The sequence below is a fragment of the Uranotaenia lowii genome, chromosome 3, assembly GCF_029784155.1.
Source record: "Uranotaenia lowii strain MFRU-FL chromosome 3, ASM2978415v1, whole genome shotgun sequence".
Lineage (NCBI taxonomy): Eukaryota > Metazoa > Arthropoda > Insecta > Diptera > Culicidae > Uranotaenia > Uranotaenia lowii.
The window spans coordinates 154835032-154861328 of NC_073693.1; the positions used below are offsets into that span (position 1 = coordinate 154835032).

At 32.0% G+C, this 26297-nt stretch overlaps 1 protein-coding gene across 11 annotated transcripts in view; it reads right to left on the reverse strand.

The window, feature by feature from the left end:
* LOC129755262 (CUGBP Elav-like family member 4) overlaps window positions 1-26297 on the reverse strand; it is a 568631-nt gene that overhangs the window by 145323 nt on the left and 397011 nt on the right. For all 11 annotated transcript variants that reach the window (XM_055751654.1, XM_055751665.1, XM_055751659.1 and 8 more), the window contains one exon: window positions 19392-19471. In XM_055751654.1, the coding sequence (XP_055607629.1) occupies window positions 19392-19471 (80 nt within the window). The remainder of the gene's footprint in view (window positions 1-19391; window positions 19472-26297) is intronic.

Sequence of the window (26297 nt, forward strand, 5' to 3'; positions counted from 1 at the left end):
AATTACTGTTATGTCGTCCGAGATATTTCAATCTAAGTACAAGAACTTTTTTAATTTTTTCGAAATTTCATATTTGGAGCATAACTCAAAAACGGTTCTACTGAGATTTTTTTGAATTTCATTTTCGGATTCAGCGCCCGATTTTACATTGGAAATGACCTTCAGTTTACTGAGTTCAAAAATGCTGTAAACTAGTGTTATTAGGAATAAATTCCAAACACGGTAAAATACGGCGTCTCAAATAATATTCTTTTTATTGACCAAAGTATAGAACCTACTTGCTTATTAAACTTAAAACTTAAACTTATAAAACTTTTAAACTGATCAGAAATTTTAATGGCATTATTTTGTCGATGCAAAAGTTGAAGAAAAAAAAAGGAATATTAAAAATTGAAAATTTTTTCTCTGTATTTTTTTTTCGCAATTTAAATTGTAATGAAATGTTTGGTGTTAAAAACCACCATTTATAGAATAAATGATTATTTTAGAAAAAAAAATCCCTATTAACATTATTTCAATATTTTGATAAATCTTTGCCGAATTGTTATAAAATTCCAATCTAATATAAAACCTGTGTATTGACTAGTAAAAAAAAATTAAAAATTAAAAAAAATGTCAGATCTGGAATTTATCTCAATCTGAATTGGTTTAGTTTTATTCTTGCAAAATTTTAGTTGATTTTAACTTCCATCAACCTTTCTAGGATTTCCGAAATTTTGCGACAAGCTGTTAGAAAAATGAAATACTTGAAATCACTTACTGAGCAATTGAAATATTTTATGGTCTTGCGGTAAAATTTAGATTTTTTTTTTGTTTTTTGAGTAAATATGACAAAAATAACTAATTTTCAATGAAACTATGATTTAATTTCAGTAAGATTCAGAGCCAAAAATGTTGAAAACATACTTTTTGCAAGGTTTTTCGGGAATTGGACCACTCTGCGGCAAGGTTGCCGAAAAAAAAATCAGTGTTTAGACGAAAAAAAGTTCTGACTTTCAGTGATTTTTCCCAAAAATTCTGGGACGGTTTTCTGTGATGCTTTTTCCATTAATTTCATCCAAATGTCATGTCATATTGTGTCCTTTTTATATTTAACTTAAGAAAAATCAATTAACATTAACAATTTTACAATATTTTTCCAATTCAAAGATAATTGTTAGATATGCAAAATTGATATTGGCTTATTAAATTGTATTTTAAAAACACGTCCAAAATTTAAAAATGCTGTGAAATCTGTGAATATTCTTAAAATTCTGTGTTCTGTGTCACTGATTCTGTGATGAAAATTGGCTCAAAATACGTACGATTTTAGTTATTTTGATCGCCGTGGTAATTTTTATCACCGATAAAAATATTCTGAAGATCATACATTGCTTGGTCAAAAGTTAATGTATTCAAAATCTCTTTTCTACATTTGGAAGCTGATATGGCCTGTCCCAACGCCCAGCAATTGCATCACGGGAAAAACGCTGTAGATTGAATATTTTTTCATGAAAATTTGTATGTAGATAATATGAAATGCATTGCACATTTGCACATTGCATTTTTTCAATTGTCGATTTTATGAAAGTTGGAAAAATAGCACCATTTGCAGACAGACAATGCAAACTTCGGAAATATTCTTCTTTTTTCTCGGTCCGTTGCAAAAAACCTGAACGACTGAATTGATTTTCATAAAATAAAGTTGGTATAAAATCGTCTTAATAACTGTTTTTGTAAAATTTTTATAGTTTAAATGGCGTCGAAAAAATGGAGACAAATACAAAAATTTTCGATGAAAATCGTGGTTCCGAACAAAACCATAAATTATCGTATAAATGTTCTGCTAAAGCTTTCCGTATCTGGATCTGCATTTTTGGGGCAGTTAAAATGCGGAACTAAACTTAAGAGCAGATTTCCGCTCAATTTTGTTCTTTTTTTCGATCGTCACTTTTGTAATAAAAGACATGAATCCTCTCAATGCACCGGAACTTAAGACGCATAGAAAAATAATGGGAGATTCTGAAGTAAACAGTACGAAAATAGCTTGTGGAGTTCAGTCCTGAAGAAGAAATGAAGAAAACGTGTATTTTTGTACATCCTGCAGTCAAACTTTGAGCAAAATTTAATAAATAGTGTTAGGCTGAAAAGACGATTGTACTGATCCAGTATTTAATTTGAATAAAATAAATATGCCTAAAGCTCATTAATGAGATATATTTTATAGTTTGAAAATTTGAAAAAAGATCGGTTAACTAATGTATTTTTACAGCGGTTTTCCAGTGATGCCATTTGAGTCGAGACACCAAGCATAATTAAGTGAAATTAGCAGAAAAAAGATCAGAATCCAAACTAATCGCCAAGTTTTAATAAAAAAAGACAACAAAAAGTTTCACATAACACTAATTTTTTAGTTAAAATTTTTCTAAAATTTTCCTTATTTTTTACCCCTAAATGTATGCAGCATAATTATGGTATTTTGAATATAAGGGTTGATGGCTCAAAATATGTGTTGAGTTCAATATCTTAATCCAACTGTCATAGGAGTCGCTGTGCGTAAGCATACAATTCTATATGCTAATATAGATAAATAATAAAAATATGTTCATATTCCTAGCATCTTAGTTTTGTCTTGCCCCTTCACGTGGAAAAGGAAATTTTTAAGTCACTCAAACGCAACAAATTGGCAAATTATAGGAGACTCACGGGCCACATAACGTGAGGTATTTTGGGTCTCCTAAAAAAACTTTTCTTAAGCCAAATGAAGAGTATTTAATTTTTTTTTATTCAATGCGGTAGAGACGAACATCAATCCTATATACGGAATTTTGGCAAAACTTTCGCAAGCCAGGTTTTTGAAATTATTCGATCATACACATTTCTCTCTTTTATTTCCTCACCTGGAATTTTAGAAATGAATTATGAAATTACAGATTCGGGCCAACTCATAAATTTTACATATAATTTGATTATTTTGGATTTGGTGGCCTACAATTCTTCAATTTTTTAAAAATAATTAAGAACTCGTGAAAAGAATTTTATTGAAAAATATATAAAATAGCTGTTCGAAATGTAGAAAACCGTAAAATATGGAGAATTTAAAGCATCGCGGCCCTTATGTAATTACTAGATTGTCCTTCCCGAGAAATTCCGGTCAAGAATTCTCGGGAATTTAAAAAATTCGGGAATTCCCGAAACCCGGGAAACGCTTAAAAATACCGGGAATTCCCGAGGCCAACAAAAAGTGCTAAAGTTTACATGATCTTAAATGGAAAAATGAATCAGATTGTGCAAGGAATATGATAGTTGTACTTTGATGACTTAGTTTAAAATGTTATTTTTTCTTAAATCTGGTTAGTACATTCAATTTGATAAATAAAGATTTCGATCCAAAACTTAGTGTAAAAGTTAAAAACGACGAAGAATCTATACGACCAAAGAATTTTAAAAACGAAACACTACGGAAAGAATCTGAAAGTTCTATTTTGCAGCACTCATAATTAAAAACTTCCGTTCCGTTTCGAAAAACAACTACCTTGGAAAATTATTGAATAATTCTTTCTTTCGTATTTTAACAATCCAAAAATGCAAAATGTGCCAAATCACGTCAACCTACAATCCTTTTTTCAAAATTTATCTGGAATGACTTAAAAAATTTCGACGATTCATTGATTGAAAAGTACGGATTTCACACCACTTTTTTAAAAATTTTGTAGTCATCATCTTAAACAATTTCAAATATCCTTATGCGCATCGTATAGTTTCTATTTTCAGCTTCTTGGAAACAGAATGAATTTCTTTTGGGCATTCCGTAGCTTATCTACAGTCTTTTTTTCAAAGCATGTTTTTTTCTTAGACTTTGAATAACGGAAAACTGAAGTGTTGTAGGTGGACATTGTCTGAATTTTACTCTGAAAAACATATTTGTATATCGTTACGAGGTTTTCAAAGCTATAAATTTTGTAAAAATTTCTTGAGAAGTAAGTGAGATTATGCGCTTTTAAGCAAGGAGTGTCAAAATAGACATTCAAGGTCTGAAAAAGGTTTTTTTTTATTAGAGCTTTCAGGGTGCGGTCATATAATAAGTTATGATGCAAAATAAAAAAAATTATTGAGGGTCCTCGAAGTTTTTTTTTTGGTTGCACCCAAATAAAGTTACAAGCCGCAAAACTTTCAAAAGTGTCATATTGACACTCAAGAGCGGATTAGGGTTAAAGGAAAAGATTGCCAAAATCAGACCAAATTTATATGAAGGTTTGGCTGAAGCTTAATAAAAAATTCCTTTAAAAGGTCCTTATTTTACCCCGCAATTGTTCATTCCAAATATTCTACAAAACTTGCATATAAAAATCGAACTATTTTCTTTGAAGTTGCTTTTGCGATGTGTAAAAAAATGGATTTTTTTGTTTTGTGTTTATATTTTAACAAATACAACTTTCTGAAACAAATATTCTCAAACCCACCTTCTTAAAATGCATTTCATGCATAAAAACTAATCCAATCATAACAAATACTTCACGGAAGCAGGGCGCATATTGCACCGGCATCGGATTAACAACCGACAACCGATTGCAGCATTCAATAAACAAAGCCATAATCTTCGGAATTTTCATTCACTTGTTGAATGAATCTCAACAACGAAAAAGAAACGACGGAGGGGAACCAAATGGAAACCGAGTGTTGCAATTTTGATAACAGAATGTAATGGCTGTTCCCTTCTTCTTTTCTGTGGGTTTTTTTGGCTTCTTCAATATATTCGATTCGTCGTCTACCAGCGTTGATTCCCCAACTGCTAGCTGGGGTTGGGTAGAATTCGAACACGGTCCAGACTCCAGCAGCCGGTATAATATGGTGCAAAAATAAAATATGTATTTATTGTTATTAACGCCATTATTGGGTTGCCTTTTGTTGATTTTATTTGCCCAATTTTGATTTCCTTCGTTGACAATGGTTGGTTGTTGGTTGGAAAATTTTTGGCGTTTTCCACTGGAGTGCCGGGGTTTTGTGCTTCATCTTTTGAGGGTTTTTTCATTTGGTTTGCGTTTTCCGGATGCTGTTTTCCGACAACCGAACATTCCAATGAAACTGTCAAACGTCAACAATGAGCTGAACAATATTGAATATGTTATGAAGTTTTTTTTTTTGCCTTTTCGTTCATCTTATTCGATAATGAGGTAACAGATGTTGATTAAAAATATATAGTTGAAAAATATTCCATGTTGGTTAGCAAGATTTGTGTTAATTGAAAAGATGAATCAAATCAGGAGAAGGATTCGAAATACATTTGAAGCAACAATGCTGAAGCTATCAAAATGATTAACCCTGTCAAAAGGTTGAGAGGGCATATCAAATGTTAATAGCAACACCGGCAATTAGTCTGATCTTTTGATCGTTGAAGAGCGTAAATCTTCATCTGCCCCAGGGATTTGTAGTGGCTGTCATCAGCAGAGGCAGCAACAGAAATCGTAAATAGAGGCCACTTATATGAGAATATCTACAGCTCGTTCCGCCCACCTCTCCAGATCCTTACAAGATTTCTTAAACGAGCTTCAAAATAGGAAAATCCAACTGTCAAACCGTTGACAAGCTCATTTCAGCACACCGTTGAAGGCCCAACGTAGAAGCACACGAATTTCTCCCGGAGGGAATCGGTTATTATTCATCACCTGTTAAGCTCGAGCAACGTTTATCATAATCGTCCAATGTCATTAGCAGCCAACGAAATGATAATAATTTATCCCAAATGAACATAGTTAGATGGGATCCCTCCTGCCTCCCCGAAACTTTTCCCTGCTTCAATCGTTACTCGTCCAAAATCAACGAAAGTATTCCCTTCTCCCAGGCCATGTAGGAAGATAGTAGGTAACTATGTATCGTTTTACAAGTAATCTATCCACCCTGAGCACAGGCTACAGATATCTTTGTGGAAGGAAAATGTGTGCCCTTTTGTGACCGGCGAAAGCTTTTCCTAATTCGTCCGTACACTTTTGGGCAGAATCTCATCATCCGATGGAGCAGCAGAAGCAGAAGCACACATACTCCCAGACATACATATCTGCAGCATACACACACAAACACACTCGTCCGGGGAGATTCACCACATGTCAGAAGCAACAATTCTCTGTGAAAAACTTCATCCCCCCTTTCTTCGTCATTCGGCAGCAAGAAATGTAAGGGAGATGTGAATCAAGTTGGATGGCGTCGGAATGACCCCATGGCAGAAGAGAAGGATGTAGATAGTAGATGTATGTGGTACGTTTCACTTCCTAATGCCACCAAATCAACAACAGATGTGCGGTTGGTTTTCCACTGCTTTCCATTTTTCTCGATTTGTTCGTGCCTCCAGTAGTGAGAAGCTGGATGGAAGAACGAATCAGACGAAACGTTTGAATGTAGGTATACATTCAGGCGAAGGTTCATTTGAGACAAAAAAAAACACGTTTTGTTTCATGGTGTCATCTGAAAACATTTCTTTGAGCTAGAGCAATGTTAAGCGAAGGCTTTTAACTGAGAACTTGCTGCATTCGTGAAGCGCTTTCAAAGGTTCAAGTTTAAAAGTAAGAATGAAAAATTCTCAATAAAATGACATTTTAATGAAACAAAACACCTAGGAAGCTCGACATTTTTTTAAACAAAAACAAATTTAAATTTGAATATATTTTCCCTGGTGTGACCAATCACTGAGATCTTGTTTTTCACAGAGCTAGTAATTGTAAGCAAAATATTCAGATTTTAGATTGGTAATAAAAATTTAAATTTTTGCACATCTAATAGTATGAAAATTTCCATTAAGAAATTTGTTTCAAGAACAAATTAAAAAAATATCTAAACAAATAGGCTTTTTTAAATATTTTTTTCTATCTGAAATATATACCTTTACAAGTGAATGACTAAAAATTTTAAGAATGTTTGTTAATTTCATGGTTTTATGTTCAGTTATATAAAAAATATTGTAAAAATATATTAATACATAGTACAGATCCCGCTAGTTTTTGGAAACACGCCCGTAAAGTTTATGTTGCCAAAATCTAATGTTGCCAAAATGGAACGTTTTTTTGTCCTTTTTAATATTTTTTTATATTAAATTAATCAAGATTCGTGTAAAACATAATAATAGCAATTTTTTTAAATTTGGCTCAATTATATAAGTTTTAACTGGTAAAATTAGAAAAATTTTTTTTTACTGTTTAAAACTAATATAATGAAGCTAAATTAAAAAAAAATCGCGTTTTACATTCATTTTGATAAGTTAATAAAAAGTGACAAAAAACCGTCATTTTTGGATGTTGCAAAAAACGACCGGTTTTGCCTGAATCGAATGGAGTCTGCAAAATGTAATATTATGTAATGTAAATGTAATATTATTTTAGAACTTTCAAACGTTGATATGTGCTTGTTTCTCGTTTTTCTAATACATAGGATATTTTTTAAATCGTTTGGAGAATTCTCTTTCAAAAGTATTTTCTTCGGTACTCAATTTGCTGTAGTTTCTAATCTCGAAACAATCAGCCATCATTAATAATGATTCATGAATATGCTATTAATGATCAAAGTGTTGGATTGATATTTTGAGATTTTATATGTTTGCCAATTTTTCAGGCATGAAAAAATGTAAACATCGGGACGTTTGATCCCATTTTTTCTTTTCATCATACCTTCAAAACAAGAAAGAATTGCATTTTCTGACAGCGCGTAGTATCAGGTTGATATACTCTCAAAATAAAATCGAAATTAGATTCCGTAGATGAAAACGAAAAAAGTGATATTTTTAGTGTAAAAGGATACTTTTAATCCTTTATTAAAGTATTCTTGATCCTTTATTCAGAGTGCACAATGTATAACTAGGCAAAATCGAAACAGAATCGAAATAGAAAAAATCGATTTATTTGTTTTGGCCATTCAAGTTCTAATTTAACAGTTTATAAGTCTGAGAAAAAAAATATTCTGATAGTTTGTCTATAATCCATATTTATTGCATACTAAAAGGCGCTTTTTTGTAATTTCTAGACAAAAAAAATTAGAGTCCTTTTTACCAGTAAATTGGACTTTTCGGTTAGGAGATAACTATTGCTTAGAAATCAAGTCACCCTGGGCGTCAAGTCTCCTCATTTAGTAACTGATCGTTAGAAGGTCAAAAAATAGGTTAAGTGTAATATATTGTTTCATTTTTAACATTTTATAAAACTGGATGGAAAACAAAGGTCAAATGTACACTACAAAGTTTGAAGGGTTTTGAAGTATTAAAAAAATTGAAAATCTGATTTCTTTTAGAAATAAATGGATTTTTATGCTTTGAAATGTTTTTTTAAGTTCAAAGCACTAAATCCCGCTTCAACAATTCGGTACAAAAAAGCAGTATAAAAATATATCCAAAATTTCATCCCAAAGAAACTAGAATCGAGTACTCTGGTTACAAAGCTAGCATTGAAACAAAGAATTACGAACTCTAAGCTTAAGGTATACAGCATGGGCTCTTAATATTAATAACGAAATTAATATAAAAGATTGTTTTTGATGTAATTGAACCGTTCTGAACATTTAAACACTCTACAAAAATAATGTATTCGTCAGGTTACAATTTCTGGTCTTGGTTCAGTCAGCGATCATAAGTTTTTAAGATTTTTAAAATAAAATTAAAATAACTCTTTTCTCCCAATGAATAACAACACTCCTCAGAGCTGATCGTGTTATGAATAAAAATTTCATCAGTGGCTTGAAATGCTTAAAATAGCTTTTCTTCGTTTTGCTTGAATTTTGCTCATACTGAAGATATTACAAGCAGAAGCACCATCTTTTCATAATCAAACCATATATACGCTCTTTTCTTCAGAAAATCTTGATTAAATTTTTGTAAAACATTTATTTTTTAATGTAAAGAAATAATCCTGAGCATTTAAACATTCTACAATCAATCTTGGTATAATCAGCGATGAGAAATAAGAAAAAGATTTTTCAAACGATTATTATAATCACTCTGTTAGCGACATTAAAACTATTTTTTCTCAATTTGTATCTCTATGATGTCTTCGGCAAAGTTGTAGCCAAGGAGTTTTCCCATTATTTAGATATCGTTATTGACATATGGAATTTAAATAACACTATAGATAAGACTTGTGTTTTAACAATGATTTGTATGATTTAACCTTTGAAAAAAATCGTTAAAAAGGTTAAAAAATCTTCAGAAAATAAATTGTTTTTAACCCCCGATGAATCATTCAAAATTCGGGCTAAAATGAAAGGGGAAATCCCCAGCTATCGAATAGTGCAAAAATAAGCTATGCTTATTTTCGAAAATAAAAGTTTTGTCCCAAAGACAAAGTGCATAGTAAAACATTTACCAAGCAGGACATTTACCGTAATTTTACAGGTCGAAAAACAAATTACGTGACATTTAATTTTCAGAGCACAACTTTTGTACAGGACATTTGCTGTAATAATAAATTAATCTTCGTTAATTTTCAAGGAAAACAATTTAAAATAACAGATTTTGTTATTTACAGGTTGATTTATTTTAAAGGTAGCAGTTTCAGTGACACGTAATAGTCAAAAAATTTTTCTGTGTGGGGTGGCCAACATTTTCAGCCGGAGGCCAAAATTTAGAAATCAAATAGATTATTTTTTTTATCAAAATTATAAAATACACAAAGAAAATTTGTTAAAGAATTCAAGAATTTAAAAAGAATTGATAAACATAGTTTAAAATGATTTTTACATGGCTTTAAGGCTTAATGCAAATATCCTCGAAATTCCCTCATCCTACACCGATTTATCTATATTTGTTTGCAAAACTTTTCTAGCAATAAAATAAGTATGAAGCACTATTTTTACAAATCTCGGTACTCGGTACCGATTTAGAAATATCCACCACACATTCGGTGAGCTGTCTGGAAATTCCAAATGAAATGGACCTTACTAGAAAGTTTCTTAGTCGACAGTCCAATATATCTATGGAGAAAAATATGGTTTCGAAAATCTACCTTTTAAAATTATTTAACATTCGTTACCTTTTCGAAGAACAATTTTACTTTTACTGCGCAGCATTGAAAAATCAAGTTTCCACAACAAAATAATTGAACTGTTCCCTTTGATTTATAAATTATACTTTATTAAGCTACAAACAACTTACATTCGACAAGTTTTGCGGAGGTGCTCGAATTCAACACGTTAAAAAAATACAAAAAGGAACCATTTGTTTTGTCGCTAACGACAGAATAATTTTATTTATAATCTGGCAAATTAAAAAAATACGTAAAACGGGGTAACATTGATCACCGGGGTAACTTTGATCAACATGAAATTTTTCCACATAATCATCAATAACTAAGTCTAAAATTAAAATGTCTCAAAACTTTTTTCTACATACGAAAACCTGTAAGTTGAAAATGAAATTGGGAAAAGCTTGGTTAGTTTAAAAAAAATCAAATAAAGTAAAAATGAAATTTCAAAATCTAGAAATATCTATTTTTTCGGAGGCTCTTAAACAAACACCTTTCCTGATGAAATCAAAGCGTTTTATAGCAAACAGGTTGATTTATGTAAGCGTTCAACTTTTTTTCTTACTTGATGTATAGTTTTGATGTAGTTTTCGTTGAAGTTTGAGGTGAATTTTTGAAATAAAAAAAGGACATTTTCCAAGTGTAAGACAGTTTAGAACAAAAGGCTAGAAACCATATAAAAAGGTAAAGTTTGAAAAACATAAAAGGGGAATAGTGCGCAGGATGAGGAAACTGAATGACAGGAACATTTCATTTGTTTTTGAAGTTAAAATTTTACTAGTAACGTAAAAAAAATTAAGCCCCTAATTGATGCAGTATCTATGTCCATTTTTCGATTTTAATTTTTGTTCGGCCTTGAGGATCGCAACGTTGTTGATTTTTTTCTAGACCGCAAATAAATCAAAGAAATACAGAAATTTAGAAGGTGTTTTGTATCCTTTATAGTTAAGAAATTTCGTAAAAACCGTCAAAATAGAGACTGATCAATGTTACCCCAAAGCATAAAATTCTTAACAGAGAAGAAATCGATTTTTAAATCAAATTTAAAGTAGTCTTACAAATTTCTGCAACCATGTTCTATGTTCATAGGTTTTAAAAATATGAAACATACCACATTCCGCTTAACAGAAAAAATAATCGAAAAATATTGAAAAAAAAGATAAATCTTATCCCGGATTGCGGTATACAGAATAAGGGGGACGAACATTTTCCGAATTACGGATCCGCAGTTATATGTAAAAACATAATCAATTCAAGTTTTGCAAGCACAACTGAACAAAACAAATAGGAACTTTAAATGCTGAATTTTTCATTTTGAGGATCACATAGGACTAAGTTTCTTTTTTTTTTTTTCAATTTTTGGAGTATGAAATAAAGATATTAATAGAAAGCTTACCAGGAATTGGAAACTAAAGATTTGTTCGATTGAAAGTAAGTTAGCAAAATTGCTTTATGGATATGATCTCAGCTCCTTAGTTATTTTATCCCTAAAAACATAATACCTCAGTCCCTCATTTTGTCAAATACAATTAAAAGAGTTGTTTTCGAATATTTTGTGATCAATTTTTCCACACCACATGGTAAGCAAATCATAGCGATTCAATATTTTGCTATTAAGATTGAAACATGCTTATTATTCTAACAACCATAGTCTTTTCAAACCCCTTAACTTTTATGGAAAAGAAACCCTTCCAAAATATTTGAAGGTGAATGATAAAATTGATCCAATTTTTCCCAATATACAATACTTATCTATTTATATTTGAATCCGTTTCCCAAGTGTCACGAAATTGAATGAAAATCGATGGCCATTTCCCGGCAAATCTTTCAGATAATTATATTCCTAACTAACAGGAACAGAATTACAGTGTCCAATTACATAATCACTCGAACGAACCAATTAAAATTATTTCGCATCGAATCACACGATAACCTATTAGTGTTACAATTATTCCAACATCGACTACTAGCACTCGACACCAAATTAGTCACGGCCTGGCCATGACTTGTCACCGAACGCAAATCTGAATGGCAGCCAGGCGCCCCACCAACGACGACGCGGAGGGCCGTGTCGCGTTTCGAACGCCATCATTCGCAAAAATCACGAACCACCAATTTGTAAAACACCTTCGATAACATTCCAATTTTCACACGACCCTTCCCCGTTGTTTCCGACTTACCTCAACCTCAGCCACCTGTCGCCAGGCACCCGAAAGTTTAATTTATTCGAAATTCACAAAACATTTCACCGCTTTTACAGCAAAGGTGATTTTCTTACAAATTACCATACCATCATCAGTCTGGCACCCGCGTTCGGTTCAACAAATCCTCGAGAACCAACGCGGATTTCATCAAATCTGTGCCCGCCGTACGAACGATCGAATGAGTGGCAGGCAACCCTTTTTTTGGGGCGCTCGAAAATTAAACGAATTAACAACGATGTTTGACATTTTCATAAACTTCACGCATAGATGGAAGCTAATTTTATTAAATTATTCATGAAAATGGAAGAGGCAAGTTCTCTCGCGCCTCCCGTCCCCTTTTGACTCGATGGAAATTTTCCAACCGTCGCGTTTTGCCCTTTCGCGATTAAAGCTCCAGCTCCAGCTGACTGCCACACAGGAAGTAGAAACGGGGTGGCAAGAATGGCTCTGTAGGAAGGTGGCGGTGGCGTGAGTAAAAAATCATGTTGTTTCACAAAAAGCCGAACCCTTTGCATTGAGTTCCTCCCTCCCTCCAATAATGCCTCTTCTGATTATGCCATCAGTGCTCGGCGCGGATTCATTCAACTGCGAATTGGCCTGGCCTCTACTCAGCTCACCGTATGGCTTGCCTGTTTGCCTTCCGGTTCCGTTTTTCCGTCCCAGTATGGGGCAAGTAGGGGGAGGAGGCATTATCGGTGGAAAGGAATTGCAAAATGAGCGTGCCACTACACGCTTCGACGCTTTCTACTAGCTGCCGTGGGCTTATTATTAGCTGCCGAGCGCACGGTCAGAGGTGCCCGAAAAGCATTATTTCATGGGGATACATTTATGTTTCAATCATGAGTTCACGTTGGAGGTTAAATATTGTTGGAAATAATCAATGGTCTTTAAGGCATAATTGATGCTCTATTACATACAAAATTCAAATCAACTGTAGTTTAAATCACATCATGGAAAAATATTTGTTGGAGATCGTTATTCCTTTCAATAAATTCAGAGATAAGCGCACCGAACTACAATTTACACATTTAACTCATATCTACCCGCGATAACAGTTTTTACTTTCCAGGAAAATTGAAAAAAATTGCAATTTTTTTTTTTGCTATTATAACTTGTCATAATATTGTAATGCAATATTGGTAAGATGAACTCTAGTAGAATGAGAACGAAAGATAGGGAATGATGGGTAAGACGCTTTGGAGGAGAAACAGTTGAAAGGTGTTTTGAAAATGTTAATGTAGAAAATAAGAACTGCAAGGCGATTTCAATGCCTCCAAGGCAGGATCCGCAAAAATTCATTGTTTAGGCATAGGCAATATTAAGATAATATTTTGAGGAATGCAATAATTCAAATGTAGATTTATTTTATTTAATTTTTCAAAGGAATACTTTTTAATATTTGAAAGCTGAACAGCCTTCTACCGAATTTCGTCTATGAAATTTGAATGTTCCGTTAAAAACTTAAATCTTAGACTGAGGAGAATGCTCTAGATAGTTTGTTTTAAGCGACCGTTTATAAAAATTTCGATTACTTGAGCTTTCGATAAAAGGTCAGGTATTCCTCAAGAGTTTGAAGGTGATGTCAGGTCGGTCACGAATATATTAGGCAATGAAGCATCAATAATGAAAAGCAGTCTTACAAATGGTGCAGGTATCAAAATCATCGCGAAACTGAAGCTCAAAATTTCGGGAATAAATAGAAAAAAAAACTTCAAAAGATCGAAAGATTGGATCGAAAATAAACCGATTTAATCGATTTTCAAAAGGCTAGAGAATCGATCCAAAAATCGGAAATTTGATTTCAAAAGAGCGATCCAAGATCCACCAACCCTATATAAAAACACTAAAACGCTCGAATTTCTATAAAAATTTGGCTCTTTTCCTAGCCGTTAGGGAATTTTCGAAATTTTCCATTCCGTTGGAATGTTTATCGAACAAAATTTATGTTCCATTGAGGTAATCAATTCTCCAATATAGGCTTTTCAGAAGCTAAGGACTTCTATTGGCAGTCTAACTTTCTGATTTCTTTTTTCAGATTGTTTTAATTCCACGAAAAACTGGAAATATTTTTTTTCGAAAAATGCATGGGCACATCGGCTAAATGACTTAATTTCAGTATTTTTCCGGCTGCAAATATTGAATGTATTTGTAGATTTGTTGTCAGTTTTCCTAATTCCGCCATTAGATGGCCTTTATATTTCTTCTTTTCTACTAAACATACGGTCATTTTTTTGCTAAACAAAACAAATTCATAATGGTGGTAAGTTTTAGATTTAGCTGCGATTAGCTGTTTTAGATCGAAAACGCAAGGGCCAAGGATTTCTGATGCTATCAAAATGATAATTTTCGGCAAAAAGTCCATTTCATGTTTTTTCATGTTTTTCTTAGGTGTAAATAGGTTTTGACAAATGATAAAGCAATCAAACAGTGGCCATTAGTATGAATAGTTAAATTTACATCACTTGAAACATTTTTCTTTAAAAAAGTTAAAATAATACTTTGCTTTGATTTTATGCTTATTGTAGAATGAGTATTTTTCTCACGGAGTAACAGTCATGTATATCAACAACATTGTTCTTCAATTATGTTTCTGTTAATGTAAATCATTGCCTGTTAAACATGATTTAAATAGAAAATATAAACACTCTGAAATGAAGTGATTCAATTTGTTTTTTTTCGTGTTATTTTTCAAGTAAATTTTAAACTTCACGATACACTTCTGATTTCAAGTGCCGATTTTGGTAGAAAGCATCTCACATCACACATTTCACAGTTTCCCGTTATAAATCAACCACGTTTTTCATATAACGATCATCCAAATAAAAAAAATCTGCTTTTGCAAAAATAGAAATCTAATATAAAATATTACGGATTTTTTAATTTAATTTGGAACGTTGAATCTCAAGAGCTTCTTGCAATAATAATTTGTTTGTGAGCATGATAACTAAGATTTTTTTCAACACGTATCCAAGCCGGACAAACCAGGCAATTTTATATGAAAACCTGGCAAAATCCGGACATTTGATTCCAAAAGTGAGGACCAAAAATCCTGGCAATATCCGGGCAAACGTTCTCGAAACCCAGAAATTGTTCAACAAAAAATCAAGAAATAAAATTAAAAAAAAATTCATCAAATCTCATCGACAGATTTTGAATCGTGTTTAAGGATTCCAAAAACCTTTCATAATTATTTTTATAAAACTTGCTCAAAATATTTCGTTTTGGAGGCGTTAGTTGTTGTTTCTTTTTTTTTATTGATTTGCCGAATAAAGTTAACAAATCCGGGCAAAATCCTGGCATTATTCAATAAAATCCGGACAACCGGGCCGGGCCGAACTGATCCGAAATTTCGTATTATATATCTGGGCAAACTCGGATGAAACCGGAGAATCTGGCAACCTTAGTTATAGCTATTGTGTTCATTAAGAGATTTCAGAGTCAAGCAGTGATGGTTTGTATCAAATTCTAACGCCACTCTTATTTAAAAAAAAAATAAGTGCTATGGTGATAGGAATTTAAATTCAGTTCCAGAGTTCAAAATAAGAACTCATAATAATAATTTTTACTATCCCATTGTTATTCGACTATTTTCTCGGCAATCGCTTTATTGATCTTGGAGTGATTTTTGACTTATTTGGTTGGGTTTCAAGATTCACATCAATCATATTGTTAATATTGTTAACAGATCATACACACAAGGAAAACTAAAATTCAAAGCTATAATTCAGTTTCAGATTCCCCAAAAAAAAGTTGATCATTTCAATTGCCTTTAAAGACTTATTTGTATTAACTTCACAAGAAAACAGCATTTTTGGAGAATATGTTTTAATAAATGATTTACAAATATTTTGGCGACGAAAAATTGAATATTTTGTTAGATTTTTGTGCCATGGCAAGTGAAAAATTTTTAATTTTACCTATTTTTACTGAAGTCAGTCATTCATTGCTGATAAACCACTAAACCTACCCAAGAACTGAAAACTGATTTTTAATCTTTTCATTATATGTTATCTTTTGAAGGGTACAGATTTTTTCTTAATTTTCTAGTTTCAGAGAAACTTTAGATAATAAATGTAGTTCTACAGTTCAAATTATAAAAGGACGTTTTAAAGTTTGTGATATTTAAGAAAAAAAAATTATAACCTTTGTTGAAGGCTGGAAACATCAATTCGGTTTCTAATTTCTTTTCAATTTCATAAAAATTCTTGATTTTCTCAGAACTGGAAAAATTGATTTGGAAAGTTATGTAAATTTGTTTTCAGAATTTCTTATAACTCGCAGTCATCAAAAAAAATTGAGCAATGATTTGATTTTACTGAAAATCTATTTATCCATATCTTAGGGCATCTGTATTCGTGGTCTATTCTTGGGTCTAATTTATACAAGAATTGAACCAAAGAAATTAGATCCGATCCAATGAAAAAACTGGCAACTGCACTCGTGTTCCATTAACTGTCAAACGGTTTAGAACTGCGTCAAATTGGATCCAAATCTCATAAGTTTTGGATAAATCCTTATACCAGCTCTAAAAAAAGTTTAATTGAAACTGGTATAATGGATCACCAATGTGGTTGTTCGGGTCGGAATTTGGGTCTAAACCGGCTGTTTGGACCACGGATACAGGTGCCCTTAGTGACATTTTATAGTTTTATCAAAAAAGTGCACAAATTTTCAAAATGAATTTTCACCTATTTTCAAATGAATCTTTATTCCAATATGAATCTCTGAAACTAGAGCTGTTATAATGAAATTAAATGTATGTTTGGATTTAGCGCTCCCGAACCAGTCAAAATCAGCTCTTAATTTTTTTGCACTTTTGAAAAATGTGTGTTTTTTTTGCCTTATGCTATCAGCAATTTATGCTTTATTCGATGATTTTTACTTACACAAGGCAACAAAATTAAATGAATTTAAGTACTCTTCTGAAATATAAACCTAAGAACATCACAAAAATTTTGTTTATATTTTTTCGATTCAATAATCAACTTTTCTGAAGACCTCGAGTCATTTTGACCACTGCGAAAAAAAGTTATTGAAGTTTTTTTCTTGTTAGTTTTTTCTAAATTTGATATTTTTAAAAAGATAAGTCAAATAATTTCGCAATTTTCAACCAAGTTGTTGAATAAGTTAAAATCTTCAATGTCAAATGTTCAAAGGCTTTCCTAAAAGTTGCCAGAAAAAATTGTAAGCTTATCTATTTATATTTTTAAAAATAGCAGAATTTATTTTAAAACGATGTTTTTTCTGATACTAAATTATCTCGAGAAGTCTGTCTCTTTGATTGAACGAAGGATAGTAAATTGATGTAAAATTAGCTTTAAGATTTCATGTATGTTTTTAAGATATCTAAGATGATACATTTTACTTAAATCTGACCAATTTAAAAAATTCGGCACGTTTTATCTCCAAAAACTAAAGGGTGATAAACAGAATATTAAGTTTTTCTACTTTAGGCCCAAAAAATGCTTTTCCCCTTTGATATTAGATTGTTTGACAATAATAAAATCCACTTTATTGTTGCAAAATTGAAACGAAGGATTAAAATGTAATTTTAGTCGTTTTATATTTAAAAAAAAAAGTTAAAAATCTAGAATGTGAACTTGAAATTCATCAATAAATCAATGAATTTGAGTTTCAATGCTCCATAGTTCTAAATCATTTTTTTTTGTTTTAAAAACTTAATTTAGATTTCAAAATGGAATTAATCAAGGACAATTTACAATGAGAAGTGATTGCAGAATTTGTTTAAACAACGCTATATTTCTGAATCAATATTCAAAATCAAATGTATAAGAATATGGTCGCCATAATTTTTCAGCATGTATCCGGGCCGGACTATCCGGCTATTTAATCTAAAAACCTGGTAAAATCCTGGCATTTGATTTCAAAATTGTCAACCAATATCCGGGCAAATTCTGACAAAGCCTAGGTATCGAAAATTAAGAAAAAAATACTTAAAAAAATAAACATTTTTTTCATTAAAGTTTATCAACAGTTTTATATCGTATTTTAGACTCTCAAAAAACCTTTCATGATTATTTTTATGAAACTTGTTCGAAAAATTTTGCTTTGCGCATAAATAAAAAAAAATTACAACATAGTTGTTTTTTAAGTAAGATTTGAGAATGAGAATTACAAATAAACCCGGGCAAAATCCGGGCAGCTGGGCTGGACCGAACTTTTCTCAAATTTTATCTTGAATATCCAAGCAAACCCGGATAAAACCGGGCAATCTGGTAACCTTATATTAGAACAATAAAAAAACAAAACTTTAAAATCATTTTATTATTATTTTAATTCATAAAATGAAATTGATAGAAAAAGATTTTCCAATTTCCTCATAAGTCGATTTTCTTTATTTCTTGGTATAGAAAATACGAAAATCATCATTTTATCAACATTTTTCGCAAAGAAAATGAAACATTCGTAGATTGAAGTTGGATCAAAGGATATCGAAATAAGTTTATCTAGAAAATGGGATAGAAAAAAAATTTATATTTCTTCCCTAACTTAGATTGGGTTCAATGAGATCGAATTTGTGGAGAAGAACTCCCCTCACTGTTTCAAAAGGAACGGTTTTCACTGGATATTAAAGTTTCCTTAATTAGTCGATTTTTGAAAATTGGTAAAATCACCACGCCTGGTCGATTGAAGATTCATCTAGAGAACACCACTAAAGTTAGGAGCACAAGTGCGATAAGGTTTAAATGTCTTCTGGAATGTTTTGTTCAGGGACGTAAAAAGCAAGTTTCGTGAATTGGATTTAATAACCTCGTTTTACCGATAAAAAAATCTTTGTTTTTAGTCCTAGTGTTATGAATAAAATATGAACAACTTTAAAACCTACGTCTATGACCAACTCAAAACAACCCATTCAAATGTTTCAAATTCGTGAAAGCTCTCCTTCACCTCCAACTCGTTCGTTTGCGCTCCGGTTTTGGCAAATTAAATTAAGTGACACGCAATCAGTTTCTGTTTCCGGCTTCCAGAAGAGGAAAAGCGGGGGGCAAAACTTCAAGTCAAGCTAGATTCCCCGAAACCAGAGAGCAAGTCCAAATCGGTTTGAAATTTTCCGCGAAAAGGGCCCATTCAAAAATTGAAGCCGCTTCTCGGTTCCGGGTTTGTTCCTTGTTGTGCTTCTCTTTCGGTGTCTCGAGATTGAACCCAATCAGATTGTTGTTGTAACTAAAGGAGTGTAGTTTGCTGTACTTACCGGCATAGTTTGACTACCGTGAAGACTTGTTATAGCAGCTTGAGCTTCTTGATGCGAGGTAAATTTCACAAAGGCGCAACCTGGGAAAAAGAAGGAAAAAAAGGGGAAAAAATCGTTAGATTTGAAGTGGGTTGTTTGCTTGTGATATAAAACAATCTTGAATGGTGAAACTTTTTTATTTTAATAAAATCTGTTGAATGATCTTTTTAGTGATGGAAGATTTTTTTCAAATTAAATAATTCAGCAGGTAGCTTTCCCCTTAAGGAATTTTATCCCAGAGTAAAGGGTTTCCTTGAAACATCTTCAAGGTTGGCTGCGTAATTATGGTTACGAGCCAACGCAAAAGACGACTCAGCCATTCTTCCGCCATTCCATTCGAGGGGCTAAGGAAGAAGCAATCTCAGCTCATCACAGACAAGAGATGAAATTGTTTACTGGAAAATAACGCCACTGAATGGGATGGATGATGAGTGTTGCTCACCCGAGCGAAGGGGTTCTGGGGATGGATTCCTTTCCCGTCTTCCGTAAGTGACAACAGCCTGGGAAAAAATGAGAACGAGAAAAGGGGGAAAGGTTCTATGCGATACTTTTTGCCTCCGACGATGTCGATAAATTAATTACTTGAGTGAAAAATAATGGCAAACGGCGACGTCGACGACGGCGCTGAGTGAAGACGATGAGGACACGACTAGGACGACGTCGACGGAAGCGCAAGATGCGAAACAGGATACTGCTTTCAAGAGGGCTCTTTAGCAGGAAAATATGGCGTAGAGTGCTCTTAACTGTAGAAGATAATGAATTGAAAGACAAGTTACGAAGGTTTGTGTAAATTGAAGTTTTGTACACTGGCTTTGTTTATTTTGTTTGAAGATTGTTGATGAAATTACTTTGGTGCAGAAATTTTAATGAGATTAAAGGATGAATGAATGAATGAAAGGCATTAATAATAAATCTTTTGATGATTTAAAATTTAGAAAAATTTAGGGGAGGGGGGTTACCGGGGTGATCCTCCCCCCTCAAGCGGCAAAAACTGTTACAAAATATCCACAAATGCTCGAGTTTCATTAAAAACTTAGAACTTTCCCTAGTAGATGTACTTTTTAATTTAAAAAAAAATTCCACTCCGTGGTAGTGTTTATTCGACAAAAAAGTTCATTTATCAGTTAGAATCAAGACTGAAAAATGTCGGTGCACCAAACTAAAGCAGCTGTTACAGTGTTGATTTTGAATTTGCTAAACATTTATTTACTCAACATAAATTTACATGAGCAATTGGTAATAAATTTAGTATTTGTTGCGAATTGTGAATTCTTCATTTTGTTATGAATTTAAATGGAATGAAAATTTTTTAAAAAATGAAATAGAGGGTTAATATGGTTATAACAACATTGAGATATTTGATATTTGTTTTCTGCTGACGTCATACAGTTATAGCCTTCACCATGCAGTTTCTTTCTTATTCGCTCAGATGGAAGACAACAAAAAAACTCCTTAAACTATATAAGAACGGCATAATTTGATTTGCAATTTTCTTTATTTTCATAAATTTCTACCATATTCAATGAATTAACAGACCTTGGTCGTTCTTAGAAGTGAAATAAGATCTTTGGCCTTCAAGTGTTAATTTGCCTTTATAGTAAGAAATTAAAAGTGTAATCGAATTCTCCATTAGAGTGATCAATTTTCCACTTAAGAAACGTTTGTCTTCTATTAGCAGTCTTACTCTAATCATTCTTTTTAACATAGTTAGCAATATTTCACAAAACAAATTAAATCGTTATACACAACATCGTGTTGCCGCATAAAATCCATTTTTAATGAAGATTCGGGCAATGGAAGGATCCATATTATGATTTTTTTGTATTTCAAAATATCATCAAAATGGAAGGAAAATCATAAAATCAGAATCAGGATCCAATAAAACTTTACTTTTAAGATGAAAAGCTAATACGTATTGGAAATTAAAATATGAGTTGGAATTTCAAATTTTATATTTTTTTCTCTTGTTTGCAGTTGGTTTATTGATAAGTTTTTAAACTTAACAATGTCATAGCAGATGTCTTAAGCTAAACTCATTCCGAAATCTTATTGTAGGAAATATAGGACACTTATTCAGTACAATTTTCTCTTGCGTTTACAATGAGTTCATGACTGGATTGAAAATAATTGAGGTTTGAATTACAGTTAAGATGCTCTTGCACAAATTTATTTCACCCTCAATTTCCCAATAATCAAATATGAATTATGAAACTTCAAAATAACCAAGAAGTATTATGCAAATTAAAATTTGTTTTTTCTGTTTGAAAACTATCACATCAACCATTCATATTATGGATGACCGTTAAAATATTGCAAATACTGTCAAACAGAAAACAAACAGAAATCCAATATGAAATATTATGAGTTTATATTTTAATATTACTGGTCTAAATTTTTAAAACATATTGAAGATTTCTTAATTAAAGTTAAAAAGTTACAAAACAAAAGATTTCAGAAATAATAAATCAAAAAAAGAGCTAAGGTGTTATTAATTTTTGCGTTCCGATTGAGTTTAAAGAGTCAAAAAGGAATAAAAAGTGTTTATAAAAGCTGATACAACATGACGGAGTTAGTATTTTGCGATAGAGATTAAAATTCATCTCCACAACTCAAAATCTGAATTCACAATTTTAACAAAAGGAAACAAAATCACATTTTCAAGGGGCAAAGAATTTTAAAACTGATTTAGACTTGTTTAGGGGAACTGAATGCAAATTTTTATTTTTTTATCAGCTCTCATCCAGTATAACTTTTGTAAATTCAAGGTAAAAATTCATTGAAAAAATGTGAATAAAATATCAAAAAGGTTTAAAAAAAAAAGGTTTTAACTTAATGATCAATTTTACTAAAGACTGTGAGTAATTTACCGTGACTTTTGGGTGACAAAATTACAGAAGTAAGTGTGTTTCCTGGTTTTGTAAAATACGGGAATTTTGAAAAAATTTAAAACCAAAATAAATTTTGGATATTTTTTTATGCATAAGTGAAAATGCTTTTTAGCCTTCAACAAAGTTTTGAAATAAATCAAAATTTACAGTATCACATGCTTAACTAAACAAACCATTTGTGATCTAAGCAATAGTTATAATGTTATGTACGATACTTTCAGAAAAAAGAACATTTAATTTATTTTTTCAAATTGTTGTACCTTCGAAACAAAATTATCTAAACAAAATCTGTATCGTTTTTACCGAGAATTTGCTACTTTTTGGCATTCTTCCCATAAATTTTAATCGTTAAATGAATATAAGATAAAGAAAAGATTAAAAAAAAACTTTATTAGTTCATCATTGATCGATTCAACTCTAAACTGAGAAATTTTTCAATTACTAAACTAAACCTAATTTTTTTTTTGAGAATTGAAACTATTCTGTTATCATAAGACTATTTTTCAGCTACAAAGCAATCTCTCAAGATAAACATTAGGGAGATCTTTTATTGATTTGATTTGACTAACACTACTGGATTTTAAGATCTACACCAATTATATCGTCGAAACTGCTTTCAGCTTATCTACACAATAATCATGATATTTTCAGTAAAAATCCAATCCGGGAAATTTCATGTTTTTTCTTATAATTCAAAATTTTTTCAAAATTTTGGAATTATAGGTGCCTACTTGAAGAAAGAAAAAATCGATTTTCACCTTCTTTATTATTCATTTGTTGCAAATTTGTTACTATTTAATTCGTTCCAGTACAATTAAAATAGAAAATTTTGTATGATGGCTTGAAATTCAACGACAAACCAATTTTAATTAAGTTCCAGAAGCTTCATACTTCAGAAACTGATTTCGGTAGTCTTGTTTTTATATTAATTTATAATTAGAGTGATGATTTTTCATTTTAAGAATTTCAACAATCAAAACCATAATTTTGAATGAGAATTGTGTTTCAAAATTGAAAATAATGATACGAAATTTTCAAATCACGATTCAGTAAATTAAGAATTCAATCACCGTTAATCAGTTTGAAATTCATAGCAATAATCAACTCAGCTCAGGGAAAAAATGTAGGTAACTTGAAGAATTTTATTCTACATTTTCACCTCTCAAAAACGTGTGACAAATCATATTTATTATGACAATTTTTTTACTGCCAATTTTCAAATCGTTGTACCTTCGAAACAAAATTATCTAAACAAAATCTGTATCGTTTTTACCGGGAATTTGCTACTTTTTGGCATTCTTCCCATAAATTTTAATCGTTAAATGAATATAAGATAAAGAAAAGATTAAAAAAAAACTTTATTAGTTCATCATTGATACGAAATTTTCAAATCACGATTCAGTAAATTAAGAATTCAATCACTGTTAATCAGTTTGAAATTCATAGCAATAATCAACTCAGCTCAGGGAAAAAATGTAGGTAACCTGAAGAATTTTATTCTACATTTTCACCTCTCAAAAACGTGTGACAAATCATATTTATTATGACAATTTTTTTACTGCCAATTTTTAACTAAAAGATATACAAACTACAAAAAATTTTTTTTAGCAACATTTGTTTGCGGTGGTTATTGCAGATTCACTGGTTGTTTTGCAAATACTTAGAAAATTTGTTGAAAGTATATACGCCCCTAATCTATTTCTGAACTCAAATGCTGAATTACATTATTGGCTTTAAGTCTATTTTAATAAAGAAATTACGTTAAACAGTTTAAATCTATGATGAACAAATCTTTAAAAAACAAAACAAAAAGATCGAGGAAATCAGAAGGAAATATTTTATTTGTGTTTTTGAATAAATTTCAAAAAATCTTTTCAAAATAATAAATCTTAACTTAAATATGTCGTTTTTTTGTATGGTCATTTATATTTGTATGTTACCGTATTTTGAGATTTGTTTAGAATTCTAGCGTTATGTAGATAGATTGCTGTTTAATTTGTTTTGAATAACCTAGGATAAATCTATGCGTCTTCCTATTGGCTGGTTTATAACTCAAAGTTCATCAATTTTCATACGAATTCAGGATTACAATTGCGGATACAGATTCAGACATCAAAATTCAAATCGTAACTCAAACTTCTGAATTCTCAATTCCGACTTAAAAATTCCATCATCAGATTCCCTACTTCAGTAATCCAACGTTAGAGATCCCACTACAAATTCTGACTTCCAAATCTTGACTTCAGTATTACAACTTTAGAATTCCGACTTCAAAATTTCAATTCAGAATTTTGACATCAGGATTTGAACTACTGAGTTCAGCATTAAGATATAACAGCCAAGTTTTGAATGATTTTCAAGTAGATTGGTAGTATCCATTTTTTTTAACAAAGGCGCACAGTTTTTTAGCCTTGAAAAAATGGTAGATATATTTTTAAATAATCACAAAAAATACGCTCTCTTTCATCTGTAGGCTATAGATTCAGTCAAATTTGTTGTTGTTCTACATTTTAAAACTAGTGTCTGGAACTAAACATTCCAAAACATGGTGGAATTCCAAATCTGGTGGGATTTTCCAAACTACGTTTCCAACCCGAAGCCAAAATAAATCACCGTTTTACCCATGTCATGGGAAAGTATTTCACATATTCCGGGGAGCTACAACTGGTTTCGGAGCCATCATCAAAACACCAAACAGGAAAAAAACAGAAAATAACAACCTCCCACACATGTTCTGCGTTTCACCAAACATGGAAAATTGAAATCCATCTGCCTTCATAGAACGTGAGCAGGAGAAAAAAAGGGCGAGGAACCCCGAATAAAAACTCGCAGGTTTTCCCGCCGCGCTGCCCCGAAGCAAAAGTAAAATCATTTCAATTGGTCGCCATGACGATCGATCGGTCAAAAGCTTGGAAAATTTATAGCGGCACTGAATTGAAGCTGAACGAGTCCTCGAATGGAAAGGGGGGATGATGGTGATGATGCCGTACATCGAAACGCGGCACCATCAATCCTCATCTGGCTGCGATGGTCGGTCGAGAACTAACTGCTAACATTTTATCGATCGGGTCGGGAGGAATCCTTTGAAATGCGGCACTCTCCATGGGAGCTGAGCTGTGAATTCGAAGAATAAAAGTGATTTTTTTTCTATAAATTTTCAATTTTCCTGTACCGAGGACCGACTGAGGATGGTTGCCATGGCTGGAAAGCTGGGACTTTTTGGTCGGGAACTCGAATAATGCTCGCTTTGTCGTAAGGCTTCTCCCGGTCGATGCGAGATGGTTGTTGTTTGGTGCGGAGATTTATGTGTCGAAAAGGTCACTTCAAACGATCGAAACGCTAACGCCAATCAAATTTATTCATGGCGGCACAAATATGAATCGATTCCTTGGAAACAGATGATGTCTTAGTGTTTTTGATTTTCAGCCGTTTTGTACAAAATTTTACGATGTGGTCCAGTAAGCTTCAAAGAAGGAAAGGTACCTTACCGCACGAGATTTTATAGTCTTAGCCTTTGACTAAATGAGGTTACCCTAGCAGCAATTCAAACTAATTAGTTTCTTGTAATATAGACACAGATGTCGATCCGACTAAAATGTAAACAAACTGATTTTAATTATCATCGAATTTCGATCGAGCTCAATGATACGTTCATGTCAATTGAGATCGGCTCTCCGGTGGAAGACTTTTTTTGACTTGGGAAGCGCTAATTTTTCTGAATATTCTGCTCTTCGATGCGAAAGACGAATTGAATTAAGAAGCGCAGATGTTAAAGGCTGTTGTTTGTTTTGTTTGATTGTAAGTTTTGAATCAGCCTTCCCGTGGAAGAGACGGATTTGCTAAGGAAGGGATGGTTTTTAAAGCTGCTGCTGCTTATTTTCTTTATTTTTGAATCGGCCATCCAGAGAAAAAAAATTAAATTTTTAAGTCTTCTGCTAATTATATACTTTTAAATTCACCCTCGGTGGAAAAGACTTTT